This window comes from Gobius niger (assembly GCF_951799975.1).
Source record: "Gobius niger genome assembly, chromosome: 8".
Taxonomy (NCBI): Eukaryota; Metazoa; Chordata; class Actinopteri; order Gobiiformes; family Gobiidae; genus Gobius; species Gobius niger.
Window position 1 is genome coordinate 11,743,370 of NC_136859.1, and position 12,450 is coordinate 11,755,819.

General features: G+C 42.0%; 1 protein-coding gene across 1 annotated transcript; it reads right to left on the reverse strand.

The window, feature by feature from the left end:
- Window positions 1–263: 263 nt before the first annotated feature.
- On the reverse strand, window positions 264–11,581 carry cacng7b (calcium channel, voltage-dependent, gamma subunit 7b). The gene is made up of 6 exons (XM_079561446.1): window positions 11,324–11,581; window positions 8,814–9,009; window positions 7,164–7,250; window positions 6,784–6,924; window positions 2,674–2,819; window positions 264–2,413 (listed from the first exon to the last, which is right to left on the reverse strand). The coding sequence occupies exons 2-6, from the start codon at window positions 9,007–9,009 to the stop codon at window positions 1,949–1,951; spliced, it is 1,035 nt and encodes a 344-aa protein (XP_079417572.1). The 5' UTR covers window positions 11,324–11,581; the 3' UTR covers window positions 264–1,948.
- Window positions 11,582–12,450: the final 869 nt, after the last annotated feature.

Here is a 12,450-nt window from a genome sequence, read left to right on the forward strand (position 1 = left end):
GTGGTTTGAGGGTGATTGCGTAAAACTCCTTATCAGATCATTAGTGCAGTGAAAGCTTTTGTGTTTCGTATTAGTATTGACAAGTGGATGACGTGTGGATCATAATGTAACATTAGCTGTTTCACACTGTCAGTTATTTAACAGGGCCTGACCTTGACCAAACAGGACATTGCATTACAGGATAAAGTTTCCTTTGGTTACGCATAAATTACAACAAACACCCCATCACTACCAGGCTCGTCATGCTTATCAAACATATTTAGTGGATTTTTGTTTTTTTATGTTACTCTTTTCCAAAACAAATAACAGCTTGTGCAGCTGACACATGTCCTCTCACATACAGTATACATCATCAACATACAGAGTGATCAATGTGGCCCTGGGGCTGTGTTCAGTGTGACTGAGGAGGAGCTGCTGCAGTGCAGTGCTCCCCACACTCACAGTACAACTCAGAAGCTTTTCTTTGGTAAAGTAAAAGAATAAGTGCCATACAATTATGATAAAGCTGTGTCGTTTGCACTAAAAGCTTTAATTTCAGCATTTGTACAAAGATAAACCATGTGCAAAGACAAAGCTCACTCATGTTTAACAAACAAAGTGAACTCAGGAGCGCAAGTGATCAAACCATGGTGTCTCTATTGGCATCTAACTGCACTGCTAACTAACTCTACTGCAGCAGAAGTCATGCTATTGGACGGTCTAAGGATGTGCTATTTTACAATTAGGTAGATGATTATAGGTGCCATTGAGCAAGGCACTATTTAAAGTACTTAATAACCCAAACAATAGCAAAGTTATTTCTTTGCTACAGTGCAGCATTGCTCAACAAAACAAGTTATACAGCATTAATCTTACCATAAAGCATTGCATCAATGTAAAATATGTTATTTCATAATATTCCTTTTGTGTCTATGTTTCTAGAACCTCACAGTGATATTCTAAACTGCCCTTTACTGTGTAGCACATCGACATGAAGTGCCTCAGAATGCGCACTCTGATATGCACTTTTCCTATTATTCTATGAACGCACCTTAATGGCAAGTCATTTATGGACTAAATATCAATTATATTATTTAACAAGTGAATGTAACTATTGTGTACTTAGAGAAAATAATCTATTGGATGTTTATGCCAAATATTAAACTCTTTCAACGTCATTCCATTTTCACTTTTTCTCTAAATGTCACATATTAATACGCCCTATAACAGGATTTAGATAGAAAATAATCTTTTTGTAGTTAAATCATTTATCAATGTACAGTATCATAACCCAGTTCAATAGAGTTCTGTGCTTCATCATCTCAGTGTCCTTTTCAGTTCTTACTGTGGCCAGCAGAGGGAGACAGACTCCTGTCAGTGTCGACGGTGTCCATCCAAAGGGTGTGCCTCAGTCCAAAACACAATGAGTCAGTGCTGTTTGTAGTGCCAGAGTTTCATTCATGATTTACTGCAGACAAACACGAGCGCCATGTTGACATTTGTGCACTCTTAAGTTTTGAACAGTTCTTGATATTTCACTGTCCATTTTGCACCGCACTCCCTTCAGCCTTGTGTTACAACGATCTTCATTACTATAAATTTATCAGGTGAAATCATGATATATAAATGAGAGGAAAATCAACAATCTCAACATTAGTTGTAAAAGTAGAAAACTGTGAAATCTTCCATTACACTTTTTGATTCATACATTTCCAAGTGCAAACAGTTTTCCCGCAGCACTGCGGTATGTTGGTATTCTGCTGCAGACCCTAACCCTCTCTCTCTCACTCTGCTCCTCCTCTTTCTCCTATGGAGCCTTTGAACAAATATCCTCTTCTTCTTTTAGTCAATATTCTTCCATCTCAACTTCATTCTTCAATCTGAGTTGTAGTAGTAGGAGTTCACTTGACCAAAAGTCTTCCACAGTTACTTGAAATCCAGTGTTTCCTCATCCCTCTGCGGGCTGTCTTTAGCAGGGAGAGGCACCCATGTGCATGTGTGCATGATAGTGCGGTGGGGGCATAGGCGAAGGGGGCGCAGCCATGGGCAGAGCTTGGCCTTGAGCGTGGGATGCCCTGGGCAACGTGTGTGTTGTGGGGTAACCTCCAGACTGAGGGCCGTGTTTGTAACTCCCAGAAGATGAACCAGAGGGTGGGCTCCCCGTGGCTGCCCCCATCTGCCCCCCTCTCGGCTGCAGGCTGGCCTTGGTGTTGGATGGGGGCGTTTGGTTGAGCTGGATGGAGATGTCGCTGGAGACCTCTGAGGTGCTCCTGCCTCTCTTCGGGGGAGGCCAGGTGGACTCCGGGTGCAGATACTTGCCGCTGTAGTCGCTGCACTCAGACGTACGGGGGTGGTAGAGGGCCGGGTGGGGGCGGTACATCTCCTCCTCCGCGTAGCGCTTCATGAACAGGTAAACGGACAGGACGCCCGCGCCCTGGACACACAACCATCACATGAGTTCGAAGCCACAGAAATCAGAAAACAGAAGGAAACTGACAAAACGTAAATATTAAGACGCTATATAATGGTATTTTTTTGTCTATCAAATCAATAGTGTGGACAGTATGTGGGTTTCCCTGCGTTGTATATTGCAGGGGAATATATGAAGCATATTGCTGATAACACTGGATCCAGAGTAGTTTCTATCAGACAGCTGGACAATCTTGACTTACTCATTATCCACTGTTATCTGACCTCTTTAAGAAGGAAGGAGGAGGCGGCGAAGGCGAAGGACCAGCCGTAGTGGTAGTTGAAGAACTGCTCTGGCTCCCGGGGTCGGTTCATCACCTCATCGTTGATACTGGAGATGTAGAGGACCAGCCCCACCACCAGACTGAGCCCTGCAAAGACACAGAGACGGAGGCAAGTCAAATGTAGGCCATCACTCACAGCCATTAGCTCCCCAAACGCAAATGGAGACATGCTTCCATTATGATGGGCAGGGACACTCATTTCATTTGACTGTGAAGATACTATCACAGATAATCACAGGTAATTAGTCCATAGTCATTCATCTGTGTCCTGCTTGGATGACAAATGTGAACCTTAGGAACATAAACTTAAGTTGACAGAATAACTATTCACTTTCAACATTGTCCCTGTAAGTCATTTGATCATAATTCATAAATAAATGCTGTAAATGAAGATTTCTTTTAATGTTGTAAATACTGTAACTGTATTAGAGTTCGATATAAATAATGTGGAATGATCTGGAACAACATTAAGTGTGTTGAAACTGAAATATTTGAAAATACTGTAAGTGAGACACTAAACAACAAAAACTGATGCCATGTGATTGAAACATTGACTTATAAAAGGGACAGATAAATTATCTTCCCTCCGCTCCTTTTTTATTCACGCTACACTGATTCAACCATTTTGTTTGTCACGTATTTTTCTTTTTTAACAATCTCCGATGCTATGTGAAGCACTTTTGGGGACTTCTGTCATGTCAAGCGCTATACAAATAAGCTTCCATTCCATTCTGACCTGCTTGCTGTAATAATGCATTATATTGTGCTTTCCCACGTGCTCAGAGTCGCTTTACTACACTTCGTGCATTATTCATTCTCTCCAAACTCCGTAGTAGTAAGCTACACATGAGCCGAAAGCGCTCACTGCAAGTGTTGCTTGTTTGTTTGCTTGTTTTGTATGAATTAGTCTACCTGAACAAAAGATGCTTATGACAGGTTTTAATGCTTGAAGATATGACTTATTTAGTTGGATGAACATCTGTTGTAAGTAATAATTGTCATTTTATTTCAGTGAAGCAGCATTTTAATGAAGAAAAGTTGGGCAGAAAAGTTAGTTTTTTGGACACTGATAGAGGTAAAGTTCCATAGCAGTTTTCCTATTGACGTGACATGGTTGGCACGGCAAAAGTTTACAATTGTTGCCTCTATCTATGTCACTTTCTGTCATCACAATGGTTAAACTAAAGAAAGCTGGGTCAATTTTTTAGCAAAATCTTAAATATAATTGTTTTAACTGTGTTTTACAGTGTCGCTTTAACAGTGAAGCTACTGCGCTACACAATCAAGAGGTCAGACTTCTCAAAGCAGAATGTGTGCACGACTGACAGATTTAAATGAATCATAACTTTGCAATGGGCTGCCAACTTTTGCTTGCACTGTACGCATGGACGAGAATGTAGTGGTTCTTGTATATCTGAAATAGCATGAGAGTATGTTTGAACAGTTGGTTTTATATTTAGAGTTGTCTCATCCCAGTCTGACAAGTAAAATCAAACAGATGGCTGGATTGAAAAAAGTGACTATGCTCTTTAGATACACTCGCTTCATTGGTAAGAGACTGCATAATTAAGAGTGAAGACTTAAAGTGCATATGACACATTAGACATAATGTTTGCTAAAACATACAGTAGTTAACACAATTATATTTAAGATTTTGTTAAAGATAGTACCCAGCCTTCTTTAGTTTGGTCATCTTTTTGTGATGTTTATAGTTTCACTTCCTCATTGCACACCAACAGGAAGTGACATAGATGGAGGACAACAATCTTAAACTGTTGCCGCGCCAACCATGTTAAGTCAATGGGAAATTAGTAAAATTGCTATGGAACTTTACCGTCCTTCATCTATGTCACTCCCTGTCAGCAGCTTAAAAATTCAGATAAAATAACTTTTCTGTCCAACATTTCTTCATTAAAATTGCTGCTTCACTGAAATAAAATTATAATTATGCAACTGATGAACTTGCAACTGACACCCTTCTAAATAAGTCATATTTCCAAAAGCATATACACGTTAACTTGAGTTTTTTTGTGGTTAAAGCTGGTCTTAATAAGTGGCATTAAATTGCTGTGTCTCTCTTGCAATAACACTGGGACAGCCTAATAGCCTGTGCAGACAGAATGTCCATTTGACCATGTCATTCCTGGACCTCATCTCATCTCTCTCATCTAACCTTTCGCAATATATTGGCTTAAAACAAGATTAAAGCATTGGCCGCATTTGAAGTAACATTATGTCTTCTCCGCACTGCATAGAAAGCCTTAAGCAAACCATACAAGATTAAAGGCCCCGCGCTCAGCCAGTCCTAACGATGTATAATGCATGAACTTCGACATATGGTCAACATCAAAGAATCAATATTCAACAAAAGCTGCTTGGTGCTGGTGCCTATGGAGGTATTTATAGACTGTAGCAGCCCATTTACATGCTACACGAGGGAATACACCGAGTCAATTCAGGAACAGGAAGAGAAAATGCACAAATCATGCTGCTGTCAAACCATCTGTTGAATAAATGAACAGGAGCAGATTGAGCACAGGTCTGTCTTTATGCGACTTAAGGAAGATGTAGTGGAGAGAAAGTGGCGCCGTTAAATGCGGGGGGGAAGTTTGACAGTGAAAATCTTAAAACATACAGTACAGGTAGTGGATTCTTCTGGAAATATGCCACATTACTGCCCCTGTGTCTTCAAATCCAATGGGAACCGCACAGTCAGTAATCTCATTATCTCATCTATCAACTCTTTTATTGTATAGTTTTTGTGCACGATGCTAAGTAAACACTGGCTGCACATTCAGACTATACAGACTGCCATGGTACAAGATAGTGATTTTATTATGAAAATGTGTGCAGAAAAGTCAGCGCAAAAATATTACTTAGAGCATTAAAACTTGTCAAATTAAACCTTTAGTAATTGGGAAAAATGTCTTTGATTAGAATTTTGAGGCTGCTAATATGTGCTACACCTGATAATATAACCGATGCTACTTGGCACTTGTATTCTATGGGCACAATATGTTTGTATGTGCAACTTTTCTTCAGCATTAGCATGACTGTCCATTCATCAGACTTAGACCCACAAAGGTAAAGTCAGGCTACAATAAAGTAAACGCACTGAATCACTACACAGTGCCAGGATAAACAATGGTAGGATCATTATCACACAACAGCTCATCAAATCAAAGGCTGCGACACGGGCCGTAAACATTACATAATGCAGTTACGTAAGCGCCAGGAGGACTCTGTGTCAGTGCGCTGCGGTGCGGTGCGTCAAAGGCTCTTCCGCTGCACTGTGATGATCACCGCAGCAGAGCCGGCACTTTCTTAAAGGCGTCACGTGACGACGCCTTTATTATAATAAGTCCCACGTCTATTCGCCCCCCCGACCCCCCTCTCCTCCTCCATCGGCTCTGCACCACCACTGGCCGAGGCGAGAAGAGAAGCAGAGGGGAGACGCCTGGTGGTCAACAATGCAAACTGCAGCAGTGTCCTTTTTGAAATGATGGGGCTTCTGCTGTATTGTTGCAGGGATGGCTTCACCTGCTATTTGGGGCTACATAGTAACAATAAAACCTAAAAGAACTAAATTAAGTCTAGAGTAAGTGATTAAAGGGCATTAGATAGATAAAAGCAAACTACAAATGCAAATAGTCTATTAAAGGATCATGAAAACCAGGGCAGAAAATCATGGAAGTTTAAGATTGAAACAAGCAGGAATCTTAAAAACATGAGGTCCGATCAATGCAATGCAATGGATTTTCTTCAATTTAGAGTTTGATTGATCGCACTTTTAACAAGGTTTAAGACTAATATGCAAAAATACATTCAAATGAATAAATCCATCTTTCTCTGGACACTTGAGCTCAGGCAACTTTAAAGCAATATGTTCACTTTGCAACCACTGTGGCAAAAAAATGCACCTACTACTACTATTCACTCACTCGGGACAAAAAGAAAAATAGAGTAGGTTTAGAAACATGTGCAACATTATTTCCTGGACTGTCTGGTCATTTGCTGCAATCCAGGGGAGGGTGGGGAGTGTCGTTCTGACCTGAGAGTATAAAGAAGATGCCGGACACGAAGGCCAGGATGGTGCGCTGTGGCCGGATGTGCCCGATGTTACTGATGACAAAGGCGGTGAAGACGAACAGCAGAGACACCATGGGGAAGGGAGTGGCCGTGCGGACCATTTCTGTGGAGAGCAAAGGGAAAAAGTCAAGTCAGCAACAGAAAAAACTGCACATAATCACAGAAGAAGCACTTTTGTAGGGTATAAGTAAAGCATAAACTCATACTTTAGAGTAGATCAAGAATCATGTAAGTAAATATAGTACTTTTTTATTGTGTTGAAAGATCATCTTGGTTGCTAACTCTTCAGGATGCACTTCTTATCACATAGTTACACAAATGTTTTTATTGAACTTTACTCACTCAGGATGTTCGCTGTGTTTTCTGTGGTGATTTCTATGTCTGGTTCAGTGAAGTATTCCGACGCAACGCACCGTCCGTTTTCTGTCCCTGTATGGAAACAGATCAACAAACCGTGTCACTGCTGTGGAACACGTCGATGGCCCTCGCTCAGATGGAGGCGAGGGCTGAATACAACGGTTATTTATCTATCGTACAAAGAATGGACCATTTGCTCAAATATAATCAATTGTTTTTGCACAGTGGCCAGGTAAATAAGGTTATAATTATGTACTTGAGTGTAGTTTTCTTTAAATGTTGTTCTTTAACATTGTACAGAGGATTTCATAAGCAGTATGGGACCTCCTGGATTCATTTAAAACACAAATTCACACTGAGCAAGGGAAGACTTTTTTATAGGTTTTCATAATCAACATATTTATGCAATACTCTAATGAAACAGTCAATCTGTGCGCTCTTTGTTCATCTGATAGCTGTAATAGTTAGCTGCATTATTGTGTTGATCGGATGGAGCTGCACCAGACTTTAACTGTCATAAATGCTTGAAGTTTTGCACATGTTATAGTTGTAAATGCGATTTCAATCTCAACGGATACAATAAATGAAAGCAAAAGAATAGTTTTACGGCACGGGAGCGCTTGTGCTTCACAGCGAGAAGGTTCCAGGTTCGATCCCTGGACCGAACGTGGCCTCTCTGTGGGGCGTCTGCAAGTTCTCCCCGTGTCTGCGTAGGTTTCCTCTGGGTACTCCGGTTTCCTCGACCGCTACAAACATGCTCAAGAGCCAGGCGATTCTGACTATCATCCTGGGCTCCACATGTAGTACGGCTGCCCACTCCTCCTTACAGGTCGCCCCGGCGGCAACCAAGGCTGGGCCAAATGCAGCGGACAAATCACCCAAAAACGTGCCCTTGATCTCAACTACAAACCCATGGGAAGTAAACCTAGTGATCAAAAAAGAAAAACTCTCCACATGTGGCCATCCACTTAGCCAACACTTCTGCCCTCCAACAACTTTGAACCACATGTCGCCCCCTGACCTTTCTGCTTCGTGTGCTTCTTAGCGAACAGCTGCTCCTGCCCCGAGGCCTAAAGCAGTGGAACAGAGATTTGCACTCGGCTGGCTCTCATCGGTGGAGGTGGGCAAGGAGTCAGTCATAAGATAAAACTGAAATGATTGTTTGAAAGATATAAATAACCAAAAAACTGCAGCCTCTTTTTTTTTTTTTTAGCATTACAGGACATTTCATTAGGTAGCAAAAACATCTCAATCAAATCCTTGGAAATGCAACAATGAAATATAGAGAGGATATTTGAAGGGTTTCCATTAGCCATTTCTTTACAGGCTTTTAGTCATTCCTGCACTCATTCCCCCGAAAGATAAATAATTCAATAATAACCTTATCCGTATGAATAAGAGATACTCATATAGTAGTTCTGTAAATCGCAATCAAATTGACGTTGCGGTCCTCTCATGTATGAAACCTGCTAACCCTGTAGCTTAGCCCTCATGTTCTGAAAGACCTGTAGTTCTTGTTTTGGTTTATCATATTTAAGCCTCCTCTCAAATGTTAATGCTCTTGAACGAGTTTTAGAATGTGCGATGTGAACTGAATCTCGATCTTAATCCTCCTCCCAGACTGACGCTGCATACCGGCCACAAAGCAGACCCTCCACAGGCCCGAGTGCAGAGCCATCTTGACCTCCATGCTGTGGTTCTGCTGCAGGATGATGCCCTCCACCATGATGAGCCAGTAGTCAGTGGACACAGCCACTCCGACCAGCAGCAGCCCGCACGCCCCGAACACTGTGGACAGGATGGTGAGGGCGCGACTGCTGCATGAACTCATCTGGAAGACACAAAGGAGCAAACGGGGTGAGCGATTTGTAAGAAAAGACAAGTAAAGGCTTAGATTTATGTTTAGGCTTGCCTCTTTGTTAATTAAAAGCGTCCACACTTTTGCACACCGCTGTATTTGTTCCAGAATGACATGAAATGCTGCCATGCTGACCGCTCAATTGTGGTGTAGAGTTCCCATTCCTGCGAACAATAAAATTTCCCACAGTCTGCATTTGCAGGCTCCATTGATTCTTTAAGACAGTGGAATTGAGCAGCTCAAATGGACCCACTTTTTCCTCAAGTCAAGTTCGATTCATATTATTATGCAACACCTGCCACAGTCAGACTCAGTGAAGTATCTCCTGATGAGGAGCAGAGCACACAGATGACAGAGCAGAGGTCTGGATGACTCACTCGCTCTCCCTCTCTAACCCTATGTTCATTCATGTGTCTATGGAAGACCAGGCCCCTGCTCGTGCTGTGTGAACCCTGGGCCCGAGTCCAGAAACCATCCCACTAATAACAGAGTCACACACTGATGACTAGAATCAGCTCATTGTGTTGATTGGTCCAACCATAGTATTCCACCAGTGGCATTAATGCTGCAGCACACACTGAGCTGGCAGTACACACACGCTTTAATTCTATTGCTGCTTCTACTATTTGACTGCTATCTCCATCTTTAAATCAATATCAGAGAATCAGAATCAGAGGATTTTATTGCCATTGTTAGTTAACATGTTTACAGACTAGGATTTTTCCTCAGTGCAAACGTGAAACATAAAACTTGCAGAAGAGATAAATAGTAAACAACACAAACTTTAAAACTATAAAACTATAAAGCTATAAGAGTATGCATAAAGATAAAACGGATGGACCCAAAGACCAGCGGTCTTCTATGTTGACCAGTTTTAGTGCCGTAGGAATGGGAGTATCGAGCAAATGGAAAATAAAGTATCAGTATTCAGAATAGAAAAGGCATTCATCATAATAAAACTATTACAATTTGAATAGAAACATTGTATTAAAATAGTTTGCATTTATATTATTGATTTTTTTAAGTTGATGTATGCGTTTGTGCAAGAGGTTAATCAATGCATGTATAAATAGTTTGTTTCTTGTTTTTACAGTTCAAAACAAGTTGAAACGTCCATCTCACGCCCGGAAATAACTTTTATCATCTCCAAAAGGGAGTTTTTTATGGTGTGTGGACTGAGCGTAAGGTCAGTCCCAGCGTTTGGCAGCAGCGTGATGAGCCCATGTGCTTCGGAGTGAGGCGCGATCAATGCGCGTATTTTGCTTCACTGCAGTAAATGCTGGTTTCAGACGTGTTCAGCACCGCGGACAGCTCCCCTCGGCCCGACCATGGGAAAACACCCCAAACACTCGAGAGGGAGAGACACGTGGGTAAACAGTTTGGGTGGAAAAAACGCAGTGTGTGTGTGTGTGTGTGTGTGTGTGTGTGTGTGTGTGTGTGTGTGTGTGTGTGTGTGTGTGTGTGTGTGTGTGTGTGTGTGTGTGTGTGCGTGCGCGTGTGCGTGTGCGCGCTTTCCAGACACTTTCGGGGGGAAGCATTCGTCTCTCACATTGAAGAGTTTGGGACGCACAGGGAACCCACCTTCTTCCTCCTCCGCCTCCTGTGACTTCTGATAACGATCCCATTTAACACCGACAGACAGGCCCCTTCAGGCTCCCGTACCCAGAAAGTAATGAGCCGGTTGAATTGGTTAGATAGCAGCCACGGGGGGACAAAAGGTTTAATTCTGCCTAATCTGTCACCATCTTCCGACTGACAGCGCCTCGAAGCCTCTCGGTGAAAGGGGGTGGGGGGGCGTGTGCACGTACGGGGCTGACACACCGGGAAAGACCTTGGCCCATAAAATGTAAGGGTACCCAGCGTGACCGCGCACGAGAAAGGGACGCGCCCACACCTGTGTTTAGTCCAAAAACCTTGACTTTCCAAGAGCAGAGCAGAGACCACGTATCATGTAAGAGAGGGGGGAAATTACATACAAGAATTATTGGAGATGCTAAAAGTTTGGGCTTGGGTGTTGCGCGCATGGGAGAATCCGAAACCCCCCCTTCTGCTGTGCACGTGCGGACTTTGGAGAATAAACACAAAGCAAAGCGATTCTCCAAACGAGCAGGAGAAACGCTGCGCTCGCGTTGGTCCGATGCCAAAATAAACGTGCGCTTAATAAGCACATGAACAGCACAAAGACCGGACGACTGCGGCTTCGGTTCCAGTCAGCATGAAGATTTCTAATGGCAGATAATACGCCACGCACCCTGACAAAACTCAAAACCAAAGAAGGCATACTCACCCTGCCCGAGAGTCGTGCGCTCGCGCCAGCCCCAGAAGCGGGAGAACCTCACGACAGGCTGAAGATCCTCTGTCTCCCTCTCTTCCTTTCTGCAAAATTATCTCTCACGTATAGCATTGAGTGTTTTGGATAAAGTCCTGGTCATCCTCGCTCTGTCAGTGCGTCCCCGGCACTGCGGTGCGCTGCGCTGGATCACTTCTGCTACTCTGGCTTCAAAAGAGACATAACGTGAGCGGGAGAGAGGAGTGAGAGAGAGCGACACCGTGAGTGAGTGAAGGGGTGGGGTGTGTGGGGAACACGACCACATCACATCGAGTATCGTTTTACAATCTGTTTGCTCAATAATGCACGTCATGCTCCGTAAATATATGAGCAAGAACAACGTGCCACACTTTAGCATTTGAAACATAAACGCTTTAGATCTTTTTAAATGTGTAAAAAAATAAAAAATCTTATTTTTTTTTTAATCAAACAAGAAAAGTGTGAAAAAATATATCAAACACTAACCCAGATATAAAAAATATATATCAGCTCAAAACTAAACTAAAATTGCAATTAATAGTTTTAAATTTAAATCGAATGTACTAAATGTGAGTCGAGCGGAATGCAAATGTATTTGTTAAAATAAAAATACAGATTCAAGTGAAAACTGTGTGATAGTATAACAACCTTGAACCTTTGGAATTGTAGTCTTTGTCTTAATATTAATATTAATATTAAAGATTAAAGTGACACTGCAGAATATTTCAGTACACAAGGAGTACACAAGCATATTTTATTTGTTTTATTGCTGAAAAATAGTTAATGTGCATATGACACATTAGACACATGTTCTGCTAAAACATAGTTAGCAAAATTATATTTAAGATTTTGCGAGAGAAAAAAACAAAACAAAAAAAACGTTTTGTGATGTTTCACTTTATTATTGGACACTGACAGGAAGTGACATAGATAGAGGCAAACCATTTTAAACTGTTGCCGTGCCAACCATGTTATGTCAATGGGAAAGGAGTCAAACGGCTATGGGACTTTACCTCTATCTATGTCGCTTCCTGTCAGCGGAGCTTCTAGGTGCTACATTGAGTTTAAAAATGTTAAAATTAAGTATTTTCCTCCCCCTACATGTT